Here is a 24,563-nt window from a genome sequence, read left to right on the forward strand (position 1 = left end):
AAGGACAGTGTGCTAATCAGTTTATATTTTATATAGAACATCCTAGCAGCAGTGTGAAGGATGGATTTCAGGGGACAAAAGTAAAGAGACTAGTTAGGAGACTTTTGTAATATTCAGGTGACAGATAATGAGATTTTGAATAAAGGTGATAGAGGGGGTGGTTTCAGGTACTATTTAAGAAGTAAAATAATTAGAACTTTGTGTGTTTGAGTGGATGTCAGTGGAGGAAAGGAGTCAGAGTGAGTGCCAATTTTCTGGTGTCTGACTTGTGGGATTCAGGGGTTGGGAGTTGATGAACTGAGTTGGGGAACATAGGAGGAAGAGAAAATTTAGAGTAGACAGAAGATGATTAATTTACCTTGGTGTATGTTGGGTTTGAATTGTCACGTGATCCATTTAGTAAGTCTGGTGTTTCTGAGGGTAGTATATATATAGCAGTATATAGCTTGGAATTCTTATCTTACAGATCAGATTTTGGCCAACTACTACCTGCAGTTCAAATCTGGCCCACCACCTATTTTTTTGTGCAGCCTGCAAGCTAAGAATTGTTTTTACATTTTTAAATAGTTGGGAAAAAATCAGAAGAGTATTTTGTGACAAATGAATACTATATAAAATTTGAATTTCAGTGTCCATAAAGTGTTATTGAAACCCAGCGATGCCCATTGATTTATGTATGGCCTATGGCTTTTGCACTACTGAAGCAAAATTGACTAGTTGTGACAGAGACTGACACTGTGACAGAGGGTAGCATGCTTTATGTGTTACTCATTGCTTTGCACTGCTGCTCAGCAGACTACAAATGGCAGTGACAGTTAAAATTTGATAGCATTTCAAGTGCTATATATATTGCTATACCATGACATCCTATTATTACTTTTTATTAATAGTGATATGCCTCATGTCAAAATAAGGAAAGAATAAAAAAGTAGACTTTTCAAATATCATGCTTTTACAGATCAGTAGAATGGATTATTTTGTTAATGAATTAAAGTACAGCATGGTGTTCATTACACAACAATACTAGAGTTGTACTGATAGACTACAATACATGTCTACACTGCCAACTGAGCACTTATCACAACATTCCTAACTTACAGGAAAGCAGCAGTCAGAATAGTTAGAAAAGTTAAAACAATATCTTATCACAGAATTTAAAAATAAAATACGAAAATAAAAAATGAAAATGGGACTGCAAGTGAAATAAGTTCCTGAGTGGCTCATTTGTTAGCCAAGCAAGGAAAGCCATTTACCAATGCTGAGTTCATTAAATCATGTTTGATTGCTGCAGCCAAAGAAATGTGGCCACAGAAAATAAACTTGTCGAAGACCATTAGCCTTCTGGTGTGAACAGTTGCTCAAAGAATTGAGGACATTGGGAGCAACATCAATGGTGGATTATAAAATCAGGGAAATAACCATTTCGTGTCACATTGAGTGGTTTTCTTTGCCTCTTGAGTTGAAAAATGTTACTGACTCTGCTCAGTCATTGTTATCTGAGGAATCAATGTTTGAGTTTGAAGTAACTGAGGAATTAGCCTCTGTGAATACTTTGTGTGGAATAATTATAGTCAATATTATTTTCAAAGAAGTTAAGAAAACACTGATTTGATACAACCTGAATTGACATTTGCTAAAATGTATTACAGTTGAGAATGGTAAAAATATGTATGGAGCAGGAAAAAGCTTATTTGACAGATTTACAAATCATATGAAAATATTAAGATACTTAAAGCCTGTAAATATTCATTGTCTTTTTAATCAGCAGGTAGTTTGGGGCAAATATTTGAATCTATCATGTGTTAAAACAGTATGTCAACATTGACCTTCATTCAGTCTTATGGAAACAGCCAAGCATTTCTGTGAATTTTTATCAAAAATCAAAGTTAAATATCTTTGCTGTACCATATAGCTGTTCACTGGTTTTGCAATGGTAACATTTTATTGGCAATATTTTAAACAAAGGACTAAGATTGAAATATTCCTGAACAAAAAACCCCACCCATTATTACGAGGGACTGAATAGGTTTGGAAATTAGCTTTTCTTGTAGACTTGATACGTTTTTAAAATAAATTTAGCATACAATTACAAGGCAAAACAACACATATACAAAATTTATATTATGGTGAGGTCATTTGGCAACTGACATTGTTTAAATCATGGGTCATGTCAAGCTGCTTTATCTACTTCCCATGCTGTCAAAAGTAAAAAGGAGTGAGATCTCCATTTCCACCTAGATTTGCGGCAAACAGACCTTTTGAGCTCAAACTACAGTTCTAGCATCAGTTTTGGGGCCTTGATGCAGGTGCAAAGGAAATGTCTGTAGTTCAAAATCCATTTAACTGGTCAGTTGAGAATGTCCACCTAACTTTCAGTTAGTAGTGGTTAATGGGCAGTGTAATGGCATGCTAAAATACAATTATTAGGAGAATTTAATAGCATTCTATAAATGTCTTCCAAGTGAAGAATATGCTCAATTAAAATTACATGCTCATGAGCTAATACCAGTATTTGGTAATACCTATCTTTGTGAATAGACAGCTTCACAGATGAATTTGTAGAATCTCATTATAGATCAGCATTTACAGATTTACATTTTCAGTAGATTTTTGATGATAGGAAACACTAACTCTGAGCCCCAATTAAGCAAACTGTTATATATTCTCTTCCCCCTACAAAAGATTACGTTTTCTCTTTAGTAAACTATGTTATAAAAATTGTATTCAATTATTATTTTATTTTGAATTTTTCCAATGCATTGTGTGGAAATTTGTTTTCTTTCTTACTACATGTATACCTTCGTAATATCCTTGATTTTGCCTCTTGGCCTGCCAAGGCTGAAGTATTTACTATCTGGTCCTTTACAGGAAAAGTTGGCCAATGCCTGTTGTAGACAACAGTAAATACAAGGAGTAAATAATAATCACTGAGTAGTGCTTGTAAATTGAGAAATCAAGTTTTCCTAGAGAAGATAGAGATGGGACCCAGAGAAGTAGAAACTAGTGGAAATGTCAGAGCAAAAAAGAATCAAAATGCTGCACCGTGGGAACTAAAGAAAGGAGAGTTGTAGAGGAAACCATCTAGAGTATTACAGCAAAATTTTGCCTAATTTTCAATGAAAAAAGTCTGACTTATTCTCTCTCCTCTGAGTTATTTAGTCTTATCTGTGCTCTTTGCATTTGACATTAGGGTTAATATTTCTTTTTTAGAGACATTTCTCAGTGAAAAATAGTGTGTGTATACCAGTAATTAATCATACTAGAATGAAAGTTTCACAATAACTAGAGGGGGCTGACATGTCTAGTAGTCAAATCTCCTGTAAACTGCCAGTTTTTCTTTAGAGGAACCTTCATGGTTTATTAGTTTCAGGAGTCAGAGGTTCTAAATTGTCTTAGTTATCAAATATTTTGTTTTGAATATTTATAAAATATTAGAAAATAAAATCATATCAAAACATTGACAAGCCTAGTTTTGGATACCAAAGAGGAAATTTTACTACACATAGTTATTTTCCAAAATAACTTTTAACCCTGGTAACCCTGAAACAGTCAGATAAGTAACATGATTTACAGACCTATACAATTCAAGAAAGCTGTGGTAAATAATTTGACTTTCATTTGTGACATACTTAGATATCACTATAGCCAGTTTATGAAAAAATATATGGAGTCATAGCATATGTGCATTTTATTTGCTTTGGAAGAAGTTGCATAATTTAATGAATGACATTAAGATGTGATTAGAGCATTTTTTTTCCCTTAAGAAAAACTCATGAAATACAAATCTACTTAACTGCATCTGTATGGACACATCAACTTCTTATCACTTAGATGTCATTTAGAATATTATGAATTAATGAAAATTTCTTTTCTTCCTCATATTTTCTTATCCACTATTTCCTATTTAATTATTTTATACCTGAGGGGGAAAAACAGAAAAATATTTAAAGTAAAAATTTTACTTCTTGAATTAACATTTATAAACTGATTAGATGATGACAGATATTTAAATATTAAATTGTAATTAGTGATGTGAATTTTAAATTCTTTACAGGAGTACAGGTTTGTGCTGGAGATAGAAATTATTAGAAAGGTATTTTCATACGAGTAAAGTAAAAGCAAAGAAGGATAAATGCAAAAAAAAAAAAAAACCAACCCAAAACAAGGCAGAATAAATGTAAGGTGGGGCTCTAAGGATTGACTGTTAATCTCTTCGTGTGATGGCAAGATGACTAAAAGAGTTTGATATTCTCTCCAAGGAGGCTTCTAAAAGCATATCTGTTCTATGAAATGTTTTTTCTCTGGACATAATTAATTTATTGTACTTTCACATTCTTTAGCAGTCTTTCCTTGGAATATAGTTTCTTAAATAGCACAAACTTTGAATTAGAGAATTTTTAGAAATTCAGACTTGGAAATTTTATGGTGTGTATATCCACATGTAAAGGTCTGTTTATTCTGGAAGGATAAAAGATTGCTAATGACTCAGCCTGTATCCCTGATTTCTTTTCTGTTATTCTGGTGCTCAGCACATACTCTTTATGCCATGGACTTAGCTTTTCACTGAACACTGACTCTCATTTATTTGAGTAAAAAGGAAAGTGGTCAAAGGATCAAGAACTTTGGAGTTCTGGCTTTCCCACTATCTAAAATATATTTGGGCAAATCATTTAACTTCTTGTCTCTACATAGCTGTAAAGTAGGAATAACAGTTATGATCCCTGTCTCCAATGTGGGGACATTATGTAAATAATCCTGTACCCTTATTCTGTAACTGCTACTTCCTAGAGAAAAGAAAAGCCATTGGTTACTCAAGCATGAGCTTTCTGAACTTTCTAAACTCTGACCTCAGCATTTCCTTTCATCCCTACCCCATATACAAATTTTTTTTATTTCTACAGATATAGACTTGGGAAAATAGAAATACCTTAAATTCTTCATATATTTAATTTTCTTTTGTTTTTAGGGATGGTTTGAGATTATTAAAGTGTCATACAAAGTTATAAATTTAGAGTGAGATGAATACATAATCATTTTCTGTATATATTTACATATTTTCTGAAAAAAGCATATATAGACAATGGAAGATCTAGCAATGTAAAACAGAAGCTACTAAACTGCTTAAAACACGGTGTTCCCAGCCCAGTCTACTCATGACTACCTGACCCAGTATCTTCCTTTTTTTTTTTTGACATTTTTTTAATTGAGTTATAGTCATTTAACAATGTTGTGTCAAATTCCAGTGTAGAGCACAATTTTTCAGTTATACATGAACATACATATATTCATTGTCACATTTGTTTTTTTCTATGAGCTACCATAAGATCTTGTATATATTTCCCTGTGCTATACAGTATAATCTTGTTTATCTATTCTCCATTTTGAAATCCCAGTCTGTCCCTCCCCATATACAAATTTACCCATATTTGTACCTATTCTTATGTTTCCTTTCAATGTAGATGATGTGTATATTTACATTTAGGATTATTCCTGTCAACCTTTGCCTTTGACTCTATCACCTTTGGCCTTTTGCAGAACTTTCCTCCATTGGTCAATTTCAATTTGACTACTTCTTTTCCTTTCTGTAACATAGAGATCTATGTACATTAAAAAGTTAATGGTCCTTGCCTTCTTCTTTCATTTTACCCTCCTGAGGTAACAAATGTTAACTTTGCTGTATTCTTTCATTTTTTTTGTGCTTTTATGTATAATTGTATGTTTGTGTGTGTATGTGTATATTCTTCCCTTTTTATAAAAGTGGGATCACAAAGTATATATTACTCTGCATTTGCTGTTGTCTCTTAAAATATCTCATGGGCATGTATATTTAATTATTCTTTTTGGGCACCTGTGTAATATTTCATAGAATGGATATGTTGAATGGATCCATTTAAGTTTTCTTACTGATCTCTATTCATAGTTTCTTATTTGTTGCAGTTATCAGCAGTGCTGCATAATAACCATACTTGCCCATATGCCTTACACATTTTATTTTATTTTAATTGTATTCCTACAAGTGGAAATGCTAGATCAAGGGGTATGCATCTTTTAAAATTCAGTAGATGCTGTGAAAATACTTTTCTCAAATGATTATAGTATATCATCTTCCAAAAACCAATGTTGTTTTAAGTTAGTCTCCCAAAAAATAGTAATTTTTTTTTTTTGCTAATCTGATTGGTACAAGATAATATCTCACTGTTGCTTTGGTTTTGATCATGTATTAATTGACTAATTGTGTTTCCTCTTATGTGAGTTATCTGTTAACAGCCTCAGTCCAGTTTTGTTGGGTTACTTGCCCTCTCCTGAAGAACTGGTAGGAGCTCTTTATGTTAGTATTGTTATCTGCTTGACATGTCTTAAGAATATTGCCTCTCAGTATATATTTTTCTTAAACTTGTTTAAAGACACTTTTGCCATATTGAGTAATATTTTAAAGGTAGTCTGTAAGTAGGAACTTGTTCTATCAGATATTAAACTTTACTAATTAGTCAGTGAGAACAATAAGATACCAATATAGGAACAGACAACTATAGCAGAGTAGAGTAACCAGGAGCAGATCCAAGTGTATGTAGCATTTTAAAATATGACGAGGGGACATTTCTATTCTTTCCCCCAATTTCATTGAATATTTAACCACTTGTTTTAGATAATTGACTTTCTGTATGTAAGAAAATAGTCCTCATACCTTGTACAAAAATGAATTGCAGACAAGTGAATGAATGAACCTAATTAAAAAATTAGGTTCTTTTCCTTTAAGAGCCTGCAGCAATACCTTCTGCTTATCCCTGTCAGAGATTTATATTGCACTGAAATTGCCCATTAATTTGTGTTTTCTTCTTTGTTAAATTGTAATTAGCATGAAGGAACTATGTCTTATTTATTATAGTATCTCCATTGCATAAGTGTAATGTTAGCACATAGTAGGTTCTTATATATAAATATCCATGGAATTAATGAATCAATTTATTTGTCCCTCTCTTGTTCTGTATTCTATTTTCCATTCCCAAGAAAATTTCTACATAATATAATATGTTATAAAAACGTAGTCACTTTGCCTTAAACCTGTAGTAGTAATATAGTCAAGAAAGGCCAGGAGCCTTGATCAGGGTTGTTGATAGTGGGTAGGGATAGAAGTAGATGGACTTCACAGAGATATAGTAGAAAGTAGACTCAACAAGACCTTAGTGATTTAGTTGAATGTTGTAGCGAATGAAGGAAAAAACATAAAAGATCTTGGAGACATTCACTGAGATAGGTTATACAGCAAAAGGAGAATTTTTTCCCTATATGAGGTTATTATTCGTCTGCCTTTTTGGATGCATCTTGTCTCCCTAACACTAAAACCCGATTGCAGGTATAGTTCATTTTCAACTTATTGCTTTTCTCTTGAGAATCTTCTTTTTTGTTTTCTGCCTCTTGCTTCTCCCAGTTGTTGAATTCTGTCTTAATTACAGCTACTCTACCTCTGAGGGTGAGGTAGGGAAAGTACGTGAGTAGGCAAAGGCAGAACTCTGTGTAGCAGCAGCAGGAAAGAAGAGCTAAGAATACTTATGTATTCATCATTTTTTATTCTATCTCAAGGACGTTTGTTTACTGTAGAAGACGTCCAATAAGGAACACTGAAAAGTTGGAAGGGAGGGATCCATGGGTTTTGGGTTTATTACCAGGAAGCATGTAACAGGACGTGGATGAAAGTAGAAGATATATGACAACTCAAGGAGCCTACGTTTTAAATGGTGACCATGGGTAGCAAAAATGTTCTGATGATTATTTTTTAGCAGTTTACTAGTAGATGATATACTTAAACGTTAAGAGTCTGATGTGGCAAGAATAGAGTACACTTTGAAGAGAGGAAAGCCTTTACTGTAGAAGCCTTTCATCTCTTTATCCTTTGGATTTTTCTTTGTTTGATACCCCCAAAATCCTGATTGGCACCTGGTAAATGTTTCTTGAAGAAATGAGTTACATTTTATGACTGTCTATGTAAAATATTTAGATTCTAATTTTAATGTATTCTGTATAGCAGTGGTTTCCAAATGTGATCCAAATGCTGGTTATAATAAAGTTATTTACTGGTCTAAGATGAAATAAGGAAAATATAATGGTGATGGTGAATTTATTCAACATAAATAATCTTACATTCTAAATTTTTAAAATCTTTTTGGAGAATTAAAATGTTTATTCATCTATGAAATGTTGCTGATAGTCTATTGTTGTAGGTTGATGATGATGATGATGCTTTTCCATGTTTTTACTTTGCAAAATACAACAACAAAGTAATGATAATCCTGTATTGTCCCCTACCCCAATTTTTTAAAGGTTTACTTACTGCCTTATGAAATTTACAAGTCTTGTAATGACTGCTAGTAATCATCTTACACAGCTTGTTAATTAACAACAAAAGTATTTGATCCAGTGCTGTTTGACTTTGGGTTACATTAAATGTATTCATTTTCCACCTTTATTATTTATTGAGTATGTTTTATTTTTTCATTCCCAGTACCTGGTTATGGATTATTATGTTGGTGGGGATTTGCTTACTCTACTTAGCAAATTTGAAGATAGATTGCCTGAAGATATGGCTCGATTTTACTTGGCTGAAATGGTGATAGCAATTGATTCAGTTCATCAACTGCATTATGTACACAGGTGAGTAAGACACAATGAAGGAGTGGATTGTATAAATGTCAAAAAAGATGTTTTTGTAAGAAAGTGATAATTTTGATGGCCATGGAATAATTTCTTCTTTGTGAGCTTTTTGACAGGTATGATTTATTTAAAAATTTCCCTACAAATGTGTTACTTTTGTATACAGTTTAAGATGGCACGGAAAGAAAAAATGGGCCATTTACAAAATGATTTTTATATAAGATTGTTTTTATGCCTCTTGACACATATTGAAGATCTATGTAAACAGCTCTTAATAATTTATGTGTGATAAAAAGTGTTAAAACTTACTGGATGGTTTAAAAGGCAGTCTTAACATTTTAAAAAGAAAGAAAATAGGAAATCCTCACAGAGTTACTGGTGAATTAATCATTCAAGTGAGAAAATCTTTGGGTTGTGTAAAATGTGAAGAGTAAAGAGATGCTAAAGAGAAGCGGGTAAAGGAATCCTGCCATGTTAGAAAGAAACTGAACCATTTTCTTAGACAATGGTTTGAAAACTGGAATTGGAATTATGTGGAGGGCTTGTTAAAACTCCAGAGTTTCTAATTGGTTGAATGGGTCCGGGGAATTGGCATCTCTCAGACTTTCCCAGGTGATGCTGCTGATGCTGCGACTGGTCTGGTGACCTCACTATTGATAACTTTGGCTGTAAGACAACAAGTTGTGGGTGAAGAGAGTAATCTCTGTGAACAAGAGGAATGTGGGAGGAAGAAAATTTTCTGTTTCAGTGTTTGTTTTTTAAAGATGTCAGTCTCTTATGTTGATTGGTTTAATTAGTAATGAAGTTTTAGGATATTATTAAAAGAAGAATCCTTTGCTTAAATTTTTTGTGTTATATTGGATTTCAGTTTTGACTTTTGCCTATTTATATGCTTTTCTCTGTTGATATCTGATAGTCACAAGTTTTATTGAAAATAAAAACATGAACATACTTTGCAAATTGTAAAAGCACAATGCAGTTTTTAAGATGGTAGAGTGGTTTGAAAGTGAATTATACGATGAGAAACCAAATGCTTCTTTGTCGCTTAAGTGGTAACCAAAGCTCCTAGCTGAGGACTGTCATTTAAAAATACTTTAAAAATACCATTTCACTGAACATTTTAAGAATGTTAGTCTTAGACTCATGGTGTTTAGAGAAACTTTATTCAGTTCACATGTAAATTCTTGACTAGGAATGATTACGTCTGAAAGTAATTCTAGATTGGAGATAGTAAATACAAGGTTTTTGTGTTATCCTCCCTTTTGCCAGGCTTGTGACAAATACTCTTAACTGATCACAGGACTCTTTCCCACTGACTATGTATGCAGTCTTAAAATTCTTCTCAGTACAGCTTCTGAGTAACAACTCTCTTTCTGATATTGACATGTGGATTCAAATCCATTTCAACCCTGAGCGCTGCTTAAGTACCTCTAATTTCATAAGGTACTTAATGTTAAATGAATCCTGTTTATTCCATTGTTGGACAGCTTCACTGTTACAGAGTTTTACTTTATGTTAAGCTGAATTTCTTTTTCTGCTAATCATTGGTCCTAGTTTTGCTTTCAGGGCCACATATTATAATCTGATCTTACAGTAATTATGTCTTCTAAAGTCACCACTTTAGGTTAAACGTTTGAACATTCATAGTTTCTCTGCTATCAGAATTTACATAAATATTCTCTCTCCTGCTGTCTCACGTTTGCGTACCTACACACACACACACACACACACACACACACACACACACACACACAGAGTCTTAACCTGTGACCACGCCTATGTGTCCTCTCCTTGTCTTTCCCTTTGCCCTTTGGTGGACATGTTCTGATGTATCAGTGCACTTCTTGAAAGGTGATTCCCATGTTCTGGATAAACTGTTTTCAGCAAATGTCTTACTGAGGAAATATTTATTGAGTCCTCTTTTGTAAACAGCACTGTGCTAAACTGTGTGAAATTTTAATATAGTATAGTATAGCATATAGTCCTGACTTTAAAGAAGCTTCCAGTCTGTTTGGAGACACAAAACACAAGACATAAATAAAAATTAATGCTAGTTAAATAATGATTTAGGGTAAAAGTGTGAGACGGAATGAGTTCAGATTGTGAGTTACTAAATGAATATACAAGCAAATTACAATGAGCTCCAGAAAAATGAGTAGTAAGCTTAATTATGGTCATTTCTAATGGTTAACTCTTACTGTGTGCTATGGACTTTACCTACATTATTCTAAATCTAACAGTAATTCTATGATGTAGATGTCATCTAAAATGAATGTTGCTCTATTTTGTATGAGGAAACCCAGCCCCAGAGACATGAGACTGTAAGTAACATAACCTAGGTTAAAATCTAAGTCAGGATGATGCCAGAATTTATGGACTTTGCATAAGATATTGCTCATAAAAGAATGCTTTCCTGGTGGGGCTTTAAAGAATAAGAGGGCTACCTGTAGGCAAAGAGGAAGACATTCTAGAGATAAGGGAATGGTAAGAGAAAAGCATATAGACAAGCAAATGGCAGTTCTGGAAAATAGTAGACTAGTTTGGTGAGAGAAGAGAGTTCAGTAAGAGATAAATTCGTAAAGACAGATTTTGGTACTTATTGTGGAAGATTTCGTCCTTAATTTTAGGTATCGAAGTAGTTGATTAAAACAGTGTGTTAAGTAAGTTGGTTTTATGGTAAAATTCATGTCATAAAGTTTTCATGTTTTGTCAGATTTCAGAATGTTTTGTAATTAGAACTTTGAGGATAGGAAATTAGAGAATATAAAAAGGGAATAATGGAGACTGGATGTATTTAAGGAAGGAAATACTTATTTTTCCCTTGTCTTCTTTTAAAACAAACTTTTTTCCAGACTTACAAAATACATTATTGGTCCTTTACTAACAGTACAGAAATTTTCATATGAGAAGTTTGTCTTCAGTTGTGCATGGTTTTATCAGGAGACAAATGAGAAGTAGCAGATAATAGGAATAATCCAGTCCTATGTGCACAACTTCATGTGTTCAGCGTGCTTTGGTATTTCAATCAATAACATTTACAACTTCCTTTGAAATTTCTAGGAATACATTTATAAAAAACAATATGAAGCATTATATACCTATTTTCAAAGGAGATAAGTGGATATAAGATGAAAGAGATACGAATGTTCAGAGATGCAGAAATAGGAATAAAAATCGATTTTGGATAGCTGTCAAATTGATTTACAAACTCATCTAATAAACTGTTTTCTAGTAATATTGTGTAGTGAAAAAGCATTAAACTAGTGGTGTTAGAAGACTTATATACCCTGCTTGCTTCTCCATAAGCTTTTTAAATTTAAATTTCCCAACATGCTTTATCATTGAGATTAAGGCAGTTTGGAACTTTGTCTATAAAAAAAAGTCCTCGTGTGATGATGAAGAGATGCTGCTTATTGAAGTGTTAGTGACTAGCTGCTGATATGCAGACCATTTCCTTGTTATTATGTTGAGAAACTCAAGAATGTAGTGGTAGTATAAACACTCAAAAGGTTTAGTTCTATTATTTTCTACTGAGAAATACCTTGGTAGCTTCTTCCCTTTTAAAAGAGGCAGGGAAAGGATGCAGTGGGATTGAGGAAAGAAGAAACATGGTATTAGTAGAGCAGCTAATACTGGTGAATAATCTTTGGTGGAATTAGAATTAATGAGTGGCTGATGGATTTGTTAACGTTAAAGATGTCAGTTCTCCCCAAATTGATCCATAGGTTTAATGTGATCCTTGTTAAAATCTCAACAAGATTATACTGGTGAATAATCTTTGGTGGAATTAGAATTAATGAGTGGCTGATGGATTTGTTAACGTTAAAGATGTCAGTTCTCCCCAAATTGATCCATAGGTTTAATGTGATCCTTGTTAAAATCTCAACAAGATTATTTTTTTAGTCCCAAGTGAGAGTAGTAGTGGTGTGCTAATCACCCTTAACAACTCTAACTCCTGCCAGCTTCTGCAATAGTGATCAGGCTTCAGGCTACTGGCTTGTTTCAAAATAACTGTATCTAGCTACATATTAATAATGTTATTTCATTTTCTCTACTTATGACAGTCATATAGGTTTTTTTTTCCATGTAGGGTTTTTTTGTTTAGAGTAGTGAGGATTTTTTTTTTAGATTAAAAACAAGCTTATTCTAAAGTTTATATGGAACAGCAACAAAACTAAAGTAGCAAAAATGATTTTGAAAAAAAGAGAATAAAGTGGGAAGAATCACTCTACCTGATATTAAGACTTACTACATTGCTACCTTGAGCAAGGCACTTTGGTAATTATTGAGGAATAAATGCATAGATCACCAGACAGAATAAAGAACCTAGACAGAGATTAACACAAATAACTTCCGACTGATTTTGACAAGATTGCAAAAACAATTCAATGGAGGAAACAGTTTTCAACGAATGATACTAGAATAATAGGCAAAAAATAAACTTCCTTAAACCTCACACAAATACAAAAAATAATTTAAAATGGATCATTGATTTAAATGTACATCTTAAAAGTATATGATATGATGCCAAAAATATTATCCCCAAAACAAAAATTAATGAAGTGGACATCACCAAAATTAATAATCTGTATTCTCCATAAGATCCTGGTAAAAGGATAAAAAGGCAAGCTGCAGATTAGGAGAAAATGTTTGCAAGAGTCTTATATGTAGAATATGTAAAGAACTCTGAAAACTAAATTTAAAAGCCTTGAACAGACCAATTAATTATAAAATGGGCAAAAAACAAGAACAGACATTTCACCCAAAGAGAGAGATAATAGATGGCAAGTAAACGAGACATCACCTTAAGGACTGATGTTGCTCATTAAATAGTTGTAGAACTAAAACAGAAAATAGGTAAAAGGGAGAGGGCACAGTATTCATGGCTGTATGCTCTGATAATGAACATAACAGTAGTACAACTATAAAAGTAGGTGTTAGTAATTGAGTGAATTGATGCACATTTTTTTCAGTTTTCAGTAATTAAATTATCGGTGCTAGTATAAGTATTGTTGTTTTCAGAATGTTGTATATATAATGTGAAATAAAACAAATGAGTAATTATGGAGTATTCTAATTCTGTCATCTCCTGTGTCCTTAAGAATCTGGCTTCTTGGTATAAAAGAAAGGAGATAGTGATATAGAAGAGGATAATTAAAAACCTATGGTTCTGAATTTGAATTGGAAGTGTTAATATGAACTTCTGAGGTATTTTATCTTTACATATACACACAAACACACTCTTACACACATATATGTGTATATAGCTCTGTGCAGTGAAAAGATTAGAAACAATGACCAACACAGGGGCAATGAGCAGACCTACTGAGATTATGATCCTCAACTGCCGGTTCCCAGTGGGGTAAAAATAGGCTTCTTGGAGAAATGGCTGATTCAACATCTAGATAGGAAGTGTACAAGATGAGCCTGTACATCTTGTCATGTCAAATAGCAGCTAAGCTTTCAAAGGCTTTTAGGGTTTTGTCTGAAGGACTCAGGAGCCAAATTGAAAAGGCTACCTCTGGCCGAAGATAGGAAACTTTGAAATTTAACAGAGATAATAATTGAAATAAATGGAAATCCATCAAACTTGATTAAATTCATTACTTTATAATGATACTTTTAAAACCTAGTTTGTTTGACACAGGTCTATGTTGCAAATTTCTCTAAAGACTTAGGTTTTTTGTTTTTTGTTTTTTTTTTTTTAAACCAAGCACTTTTGGAAGTGGACAAGAATGTGAGCCTGAATTAAGAATATTGGTTGAAAGTATAAGTAGCCTTTAGACATCCAGATTGCCTGTGGGCAGCTGGACAACTGCTCCTCTCTTTCTGTGTTAGAAAACTGGTGGTGTCTTCTCTGGAGTGGGTAAAACAAAGGATCTCTGGACCCTTTAAGGACTCAGTTGAGGATATATTTATGAAAGCAGAAAATGGAGGTTCACCAGAGAAATTAATACTGTGTACTGAATATTAAGACCATTTCTTAGCCCTCTTTTTCCCATTTGGCTGCAAGGTAATAGCCAGGCTTTGCTCTCAGACAGGTGATTATAAAATTCTTTTCTGAGGGATTCTAAACAGACCAAGTGAAAAAATCTACAGTTCTAAAGTTGGAATATTCTACCAGTGAAACAGCTAGCCAAATTACCCAGCCATACAGAGCATCCCATCAGCTTTTTAGCACCCTGCTATTAAAAGTGAATGGGCATTTGTGGAAAACCTTTAACAGTAATGTCCAAAACCAAAACCAAAAAAACAAAAAACAAAAAACAAAAACAAAACCAAGTGAAGAAAAGAAACTTGGGGAAATATAACTTAAGGAAAAGAAAATCTCTGCCCCCTAAAAGATCATTAAGATAAGAGAATGTGTGGCATTTATGAAAAACATTGTGCTCTAAAAAAGGGATACCCCGGAAATAAAAAAGGCTTTTGAAATTAGAACTATGATAGTAGATTTTAAAAACTCAGAAGTTTGAAGGTAATGTTGAATAAATACTCTAAGAAATAGGAGAAAAAGTCGAAGACCTGTGATACTAGTGAAGTGGAGATATTTTAGGTATCATTTAGAGGGCAAAACATCTAAACAGTAAGTGTTCCAGAATAAGATGGTAGGAAAATGTCAAGTGAAAGGAATGAAATTATCAATGAAATAAAATTTTATAGAGATGAAAGACATTAATTTTCATATTTAAAGAGTCCACTGAATGCTCAACACAATGGCATATAGAGTCACTCCAAGGCACATCACATCCCTGAGCATGGTGCAGATGAACTTAAACACACACACGAACTAATATAAACAATACATGTGATGAATGATCACTTTATAATTTGTTATATGCTATGTTAAAGTGTGGAACACTGTTCATTATCAAATTACTTATTTATTTTTATATTTGCCCTATTTTCTTCACTAGATTTTAAGCTTCTAGTGGCATAGAGTATGACATTTTCCTCTGTTGTGTTTGGTAGATATTCTTTATTACGTATCTCTGGAGGTTTTCTTCATCTAGACCTGGAACTCTGTGGCTATTTCAGGGTCTTCTTTAGGTTAATAGATTGTTGCAACATAGCATTCCCTTTGTCCATTCATATTTTGGGAGTAGTTACTATTGCATCTGACAATTAGACCGTACATAAGCTTGAAAAAGAGTTGTATCAGTCATTGTGCAGTGCCCACTGGATAGTATTCCCTCTTAGTGAAGTTATTTATCTAGTCATTTATTTATTCCTTTCTGTCTCACCTCATTCCATAGATTTAGGTAGTTTAAAATAAGAATGCATACAATAAAACAATGGCAAAGCACATAAGTAAAGAATCGTAAGATAGAACTTATATTTAAAAGTGAGGAACCTAAACCAGGAAAAAGCAACTAATGAGCAGAAGTGGTCAAGTTATATTTTCATAATTTTCATGCTTATCTTTACTTGGTATAGTTTATTCATGTAAAAATGTCCACATTTCAGACGAGACAAGGATCCTAAGGGCTCAGGCACACTAGCTTTTTGTTGGATCGAGTCTGTCTCTGAAGGCAGATTAAGCTGGTTTTATGGAACTTAATGGAGTGTGTGCGCTTTCCTGTGTTTGTTTTAAACATTAAGTACCATCTTAAACAAATTCTTAGGATGAAAAGTATTTTTTAAAGTAATCTTTTCTTACTCTAGTCCAAAAATAAAAGACAAAAAATTATTATGGATTTCTTCATAACCCTATTTTTTCCTTATGGAATTTGTTCCATATTTGATTTATGATTACAAGTTTTATTAACCTCATCTACTTAATGTTAATAATGTTTTATATAATACCATTAACTCCAGAGTAAAGTATACTGATGTATTGTAAGAAATGGGTCAAACTTATTTAATAGAATTTGTTGAGGGAAATAACACAGAATTCAGTTCCTAAAGAGTTTTTCATCCCTTACCCCATAATCATGTTATGAAGGGTAGGTATGTGCTGGGCCTCCACCAGGGCTTCAGGCGGATTTCATCTCTTTCAGCGTGGATTTGTGGTATGATTTGTCAGTTATCCTCTGGGTATATGTAAAACATCACACTTTTACGATGAGATAGAAATACTTTGAAGCTTGAGGCTAGTATAAAACTCCCTTCAGTGCCCCACAGGCCTGAGTCACTTTTCAAAACGGGAATTTTTGATATTGCTAATGGAGGAATTATTTGTATAATATCCTGAAATCACTAAAGAATAGATAATGTTGTAGTTAAAAATTGTCAAACTAGAGCTATAGGCAAAATTGGGATGTGCACTATTATAGGGGTCATTTTATATAAAGATAGTCATTATATTACAGTGTATTTGTTATTTCAGTAACTATAAGGAATTTGGGCCAACTTCAGAGTTAGAGGGAACAGTTTCAAAAGACCACCCTTACTTCTAGCACCGATTACAGATTTGGGGGGATTCCCAAAACCACCTTCAGTTTTAATAGTTTGTGAGAGGAACTCCCAGAACTCACTGAAAGCTAGTCTACTTATGGTTACAGTTTATTACATGGAAAGGGTGCAGATTAATATCAGCTAGGAGAAGAAGTGCACTGGTCAGGTTTCAGGAGAAGTACCAAACACAGAACTTCTGTCCTCTTCTCCTTGTGGAATTAGGGCAGTATTACTTTCCCGGCATCCATGCATGACAGTACAGGTGAGGCATTTGGTTTCCAGAGTTTCGGGGTTGCTCAGTCACGTATTGCCTACATGACTGACTTTTAGTCTCTAGCCCTTCCCTGAAGTTGGGATGATGCCTGTAGTTTCCAGTTCCTTTTGGAGGTAAAACTGAGGCCCAAATAAATTACATCCTTCATAAATTACCTTGTTAGTCTGCCTGGTGGCCAGAGGCCCCAGACAAAGATACTATCAGGTGTTATATTTTAGGAGTCTAGAGATCACCTCCCAGTAGCTGCAGCAAAAGCCAGACCTTTCTTTGGGTAAGATTCATTCTTCACTATACAGGCTACTTCCTGGCCTCTAGCCAAGGCTCTTTTACAGCAAAATGATCATATTTGTTTGGGCATTTACATTTAGTATAGCATTTATATGATGGACACAGCAATAGAATCAGTGTGAATATGTTTGTCATTTGGAGGAGCCCAGTGTGGGGTAGGGATAGATTTAAGGAAACCACTGACTCATATGGCCATTACAAACAGTTTCATATTTTTGTACTAATTTAATTACTTGTTGTTATTTGTGCTGTATGATTTTAGCATAGAAACTAATGGTTAACTAAACCTAGTTCTTCCTCTGGCTGATCATTTTTTTAGATCCTGAGGAGGCTTTAACTAAGTCTCCCAATACATTTAATTATTAGTATCAGTATTATCCTAAGACCTGCTTACATAATGTGGTTGAATCTTACCAGCAAGACCAGTGTTAATACCATATGGCAGTAGGGCAGAGTCAAAAGATGCTGGCATATTACCAGTGTCCCACTGAGTCATCAACTGTCTAGTCCATCATCATGTCATATGACTAAATTGTCTCCCAGCGCGATGCCACTCAGGTTTGCAGTCTTCCCTTTTGACTGTGCCAGTTTCCAAAAGCAGGAGTGGTCTCAGCAACATATGGCTTCACCCTTTCAGAAATCTGGTGTAACTGAGTTAGGAGATAATATCATCTCTTACTCTGAGCCTCTCACAGAGCATCAGTGTAATACTGGATTTCCCTTGTGGCATACCCGACTTATTTATTCTTTTACCCTTAGCTATTATTTTTCCCAAACTTTGCCTCCTTTGGAAAAAATGTTACGTTTGACCACTATGCTGGTCCAGATTGCCAGCAGCATTACTAGTCTAGCAAGTGCCTCCATCTCCATGCATTGATGCAGTATAGGGTTGCATAAGTACAGAAGTAGTGGGCTATCTCAACCACCAGGCAATGCAGCAATATTCCCTGCCAACTTTGGTTTTACCAGATGGGATGAAGCCATAACTCACCCTGTCAGGACCTTAGGGATTCTGACATTAAGGCTTAAAGGCTAGAATTTCTTTCTTAGGAATTATCCTTACTTCCAACACCTATAGTTGCAGCCCTGGTTCTGGGACTTTGCATCTGATGGCGAGGGAAGGTGAGGAGGGAGGAATTACACAGTGATATCAGCATCTTCCTTCACTTCCTCTTTCCCCAGGAAAGTGAAAAATATACAGATTTATACTTGTTATATATTACTGGTAAAATAATTTTCTTTTAGTCATGATTTAGAAATCCTTATCACTGAGGAGGCCTTTTATTGTTGTTGTTGTTGCCTTGAAATTTACTTCATGTGGTAAAACACAAGTACACCAGGCTTCAGTAGCCACGTGCCTCTGCTTTTCTTTCATTTTGTTATTATTCTTTTCATTTTGAGCATCTCTATAGTATTCAGCAGTTAGTTGTTTTCATTTGCTGATCCAAAAATATCTGCGACTATCATTATTGATTATTTACTTTAACTATTTGTTTCAAGAGATGTGTTAATTTTTGCAATGTGATATTACATTTATCAAAAAAGTGAATAAGTATAATTTTGGGGTGGGGGTTAGGTTTTTATTTATTTATTTTTTTTAGTGGTGGTACTGGGGGTTGAACCCAGGACCTTGTGCATGCTAAGCAGGCACTCTACCACTGAGCTATACCCTCCCCCTGAGTGTAAATTTTGAAACAAGTAGATTCCAATGAAGACAGAAGGGCCTAGATAATGTAACAGTATATAAATACATTGTGAAGTAATTACATATTGATATGGTAGTGCCATCTATTTGAGAATTATGTAATGAAACTTCAGAAGAATCCAAGAAAGGACAAGCAGTGGCTGCAAGTTGGTGGCTGATTTCATTATGAAATGGAACATACTGATACTTGGTTCAAATGGTCTCACTCTTGCTTCATGGTATCTAAAACCAAAGCAGAGTTCTGGAAGATGTTAAATGAACTTTGTGGAATACCATGAAATGTTGATATATCTTATTCCATTATGTAAAGGAAGAACCATTATATTGTTAATAAATATGACTGTGTTGACTGTATTGTATATACACAATATAAAATCTCAATATCCTCATATATTTATTAAAAAGAAAAATCTGTTGAACTATTTATGATTATCTGTTAGTTATTTCTCATATAAATAATTATATGGTATTTTTAATTTGATAAATTTTCCCCATTAACTTACTTTTTTACCCCCTGTGGAGTGGGAAAAGTTTCTCATTATTCAACTTAAGCAGTAGAAATGCCTTGGTTAATCTCAGATATGTATTTGATAACCCTAGCACCAAGTAGAATCTATGGTATATAGTGAGTATTCAATTATTAGTTGATTAACAAATTAATAGAAGCTGTAGAAGAAAATCAAATAAGTGCTAAGCATAAGCCTTTATTCAGAGTGCTAGGGCATGAGACGGCTTCAAGGAATATTCTGCTTGTTACAGACTGATGGTATGTATCCACTTCAAATTCATCTGTTGAAGCTCTTAATCCCCAGTGTGCCTTTAGGAAGTAGGGTTAGATGATGTCATGAGGATAGTTTCCTCATGATGGGATTAGTGCCCTTATAAAAGAGAGAGCTTGCGCTCTCTCTCTGGGTTTGCATACCAAGGAAAGGCCATATGAGAACACACCTAGAGCACAGTCATCTGCAAACCAAGGAAATAGCCCTAAATACAAACCAAACCCTGCTCAACCTTGATCTTGGACATCCCAGAACTTTGAGGAAATAAATTTCTGTTGTTTAAGACACCCAGTTTATGGTATTTGTCATGGCAGCCCAGGCTGACTTAGACATTGTCTTAGGAAAGAAAGGCTGTTTTTATAGAGCTTTAGCAAGACAGGTCAGGTGAATACAGGGATAGACACCTTGTTTTACTGCTCTCCGCTTTATTGCACATAGGAGATATTGTGCTCTTTACACATTGAAAGTTTGTGGCCCCCTTGTACTTTAGGTGATGGTTAGCATTTTTTAGCAATAAAGTATTTTTAAAATTCAGCTATGTACATTGCTTTTTTAGACATAATGCTATTGCATACTCAAGTAGACTACAGTATAGTGCAAGCATAACTTTTACATGCACTTGGAAACAAAGAAATTCACGTGACTTGCTTTATTACGAAATCTGCTTTATTGCAGTGGTCTGGGGACACACCTGCAATATCTCCCAGGTGTGCCTGTAGTGTCAAAGGTGGTTCTCAGAAGAGAAGGCAGTTATTCTTGCTGTTTAGCCGCTGGCGGTTGGCCAGTGGGATTTATCTAGAAGAGTAGGGGCTAAGATCATGGGCAAAGGGGAATATGAGACACAGCTGGGCTGGGAGAGTCAGGGTCGTAGGAGGTCCACTGATGAAAATTCTCCATCTTTTAAGGTTTCGTATAAAAATCTCTTAAGTTATCAGTGATTCTCAAATCAAATGCTATTGACTATTACACAGTTTTAGGAGACTTTTCTTTTTAAAGTGATATATTGTTTAAGTAAATATAAATATTTGTTAAAGAGATTATGTTAATATGTAACAAGACAATGAGGAGAGTAAAATAATAAACCCATAAAATTTCTCAATGTAATTTTTGAATGCTTTGAAAAATAAGATTTTAATTTTGAAATCATTACAGATTCATAGGGAATTGCAGATAGTACAAAAAATTCTCATGTATCCTTTACCAAGTTTCCCCCCCTTGTTAACATCTTACCCCACTCACAGTAGGACCTTTTCTTTCAGTGACAGTGGTTAGTAGTTTATGTTTTTATCATTCCTGGGCTCCCTGCACTTTTCCTCTTTTTCCCATAGTCTCTTTCCCATGTCTTGCCTTCCACGTGCCCTCTAGAGTTAGAGCTGCTGGATTTGAATATCTATTTCCATAATTAGAAATAATTTTAATTTTGTGGTAGACTTTCTTTACACTGTAAGTGTGCGTTGTCAGTATTACTTTTTCTTCTTTCTGGTTATATCTAGATGGTTTTTTTGAAGGATATGTAAAAAGATTAGGATTTGAGCAGCCACTATTTTATAGTTCTCAGAATTATGTAATCAGTTTTTTATTGTTTATTTAGAATTATTATATATTTTCACTGTCCAATGGGAAAGATAAATTTGAGAAAAGTTTATTGACAAGAGTGTTATGAATAACTGTTTTCTCAATTGTAAAGTGAGCCTCAAATTAATGTTCCTGTTAAGAATTCCAATGTATGACTAACAAAAAGTCAGTTGTGACATAATTTTACCAATATAAGTTTTTTTCTTTATTACTAACATAATATGCCTTTGACAAAATTAAGGTACAATTTTAATAAACATTTAAATTTTAATATTATAATACAGTATGCAAATTTTCTTCTATATGAATATATAAAGGGGAAGAGTAGAAAGACCAGAAAGTAAAAGGATTCTTATGTGGGAGTCTACTCCCCCAACCTATATAAATGATAAAAAGGAACCAAATGGGAGACATTGACATGGTATTGATGGAAGGAGAGATACGTGTCCTAAATTAGTAGTTGTCAGTAACCAGTCCCTATGCAGTATACTGATTTGTGGTGTCTAGACTGGGGCTGAGGTACATGTAATCAAATAACCACTCTAGTTGATTTTGTTGTCCAGCCAGAGTTGAAAACTACTGCTTTGAAGGTTAACTAATATTGTTATAGGCATATTTTACTGTTATAGGCATAATATTTATAATAATCATGCTCTGGTATTGATATTCTAGTGAAGCAATAAAGTAAAAATGACCTGTAGAATATTGCCCTTTCAGTGTGGTCATTGTTTTGGAATGCTTTTTTATTCATAATGCTATAGATAAAAATATGTATCATTATAAATATTAAATTTGACTTAAGAGTTTTAAAATAATGTTCCTTTTAAGTCATATGTTATTTGCTTTTACTTGGGGACAAAGAAAATTACTGACTATAGAAACTTTAATGATAAATGGTATGATTCATATTCTAACTAGGAAGAAACTTTAATGGTATTTTTACAGTGATAATGTAGAGATTTTATCCCTTCTAAACATTTCTGTCTCTCAGTTTTCATGAATCATCAAGGTTGGAACTAATAATTTTGCCTAAATTTCCCTTTCACTCCCCTTGTTGACAATACTTGGTATCTGGTTGGCTGGCTGCCACTTTATGTGCAAGATGTCACTGACTCAGAGTGGTTCTGAATGCCAGATGTTATTTTGATTCTTATATCAGAAAATGGCCAGAAGTTGGCAGCGCATTGTTCCGTTAATCCATTACCATGCAACACATTTTATTTTACAGAAGCAGGCACTGAGATCGAATATGTAATGTAAGGTGTGTTGGGGATTAACCCCTTTGGAAGGAAGACAGAGGAAGCAGGATTAAGCAGAGGGAGAAGTCAGTTTGCACTGCAGGCCAAAGCTGCAGCCAGTCCCACTGGGAGTTCTGGAGAGTCTAGTGTCTGTCAGAATTGTTATTCATTTAGTCGAAATGGCTGTCTTTATATTTTCCTATAAATCATTCAGTGGATATGGGCTGCCCAGGAAAGACAGGCCTTTTGGTGTAGAGGCTCTCTGTAGCTTTAAAGGAACTGATGGTTGGGAGCTGTCTGCTGACATCTGGGGCTAAGTCTCCTTTGAAGGGGAAGGCAGCACATCTCTGCGTCTGCCACAGACCCTGAAACATAGTGACTAATATAAGACAACAGTCAGTTTTTGGCTCATGTGTCTGCAGTTTGGAGAGGACTAGGCAGAGACTGCTGTCCCTTGCTATGTAGCATGAGTTGCAGTGGTTCACCTAGGGCTGGAAGATCCACTGTCAATATGACTCACTCATGTAGCTAGCCAGTTAGTGCTGCCCATCAGCTGGGAGTTCAGCTGGAGCTATAGGCCTGGGACCTTTGTTGTTCTCACATGGGCCTCTCCATGGGCTATTTGAGTTTCTTAACAATAAGAGATTGCTCTAGGTTCTAAGAGCAAGTGTTAAAAGGACAAAGCAGAGTTGCAGGATATTTTGTGACAGACTGAGCCTTTGAAGTCATACAACCTCACTTTCACCATGCTCTGTCCGTTGAGGCAGTCACAAAAACCTGCCTAGGTTCAAGCAGAGAGGGGTCATAAACTCCCACTCTGATGAGTGTAATTTTTGAATATTACAGTCTGCCACATCCATGAAACTTTAAAGTCGAAGGTGCCTTAATTGGAAGTATGGTTGGCTGCAAGTTTTAGTAAGTTCAATTTGATAGTGGTTCATATATATAAGGAAGAGTAGCAATTAAGTAAGATCCTCCTGGATCAAGGCCCTTGCAGGAAACAACTATAAAATCTGGGCATAACACAGAAGCCATCATCTCCAAGGCACTAGAGTGAACTGAACCAGGCAGAACCTGACTGGGGAGTATACACTTAGAGAAGTTGAGGTTTATATGACATAAGGTCTTCATTTTGCAACTTTTAGCCTAGGGCTGGGTGGAGACAACATAAGGTGTAGTGTGGCATGGGCACAGGTGTAAAAAGTTCACTTTCACAGTTTTTAAAATCAGAAAACTGAATTCTGAGAAACTACAAGTTGATACATGTGTACACAACTGTAGCATAAAGGATGAAGAGGGGATAGATATGGATCCACAAAGATAACAACATTTTTTGGTGAAGTGGCTCAACATTAATTCTAAATGGACTATAAAAAATAAGGATGCATACAGTAATCCCTAGAGCAACCACTAAAAGGAAAAGTGTGAAGAAATTATGATTTTTCTGGAACCCATCAGAGAGCTGAGGTCACAGGGCAATAAACTAACCTGAAATCTAAGAAAAGATAGGTACCTCCAAGGGTATCACTGAAGTAGAAAAGAGGGCAGAGAACTGAACCCTAAGGGAGGGACAGCGTTAGCGGAACAGGGAGTATCCCTTTGGAAAAAGGAATCAGGAAAGAAGACTGAGAAGAATTATCTTACTTGAGAAAATAGAGAAG

General features: G+C 34.5%; 1 protein-coding gene across 11 annotated transcripts in view; it reads left to right on the forward strand.

The window, feature by feature from the left end:
* CDC42BPA (CDC42 binding protein kinase alpha) overlaps nt 1-24,563 on the forward strand; it is a 233,565-nt gene that overhangs the window by 64,248 nt on the left and 144,754 nt on the right. For all 11 annotated transcript variants that reach the window (XR_012063552.1, XM_031690085.2, XM_015234804.3 and 8 more), the window contains exon 5: nt 8,501-8,649. Coding sequence is in view for 10 of the 11 variants with exons in the window: in XM_031690085.2 (XP_031545945.1) it covers nt 8,501-8,649 (149 nt within the window). In the remaining variant the exon portion in view is untranslated. The remainder of the gene's footprint in view (nt 1-8,500; nt 8,650-24,563) is intronic.

This window comes from Vicugna pacos, chromosome 23 (assembly GCF_048564905.1).
Source record: "Vicugna pacos chromosome 23, VicPac4, whole genome shotgun sequence".
NCBI classification, from domain to species: Eukaryota; Metazoa; Chordata; class Mammalia; order Artiodactyla; family Camelidae; genus Vicugna; species Vicugna pacos.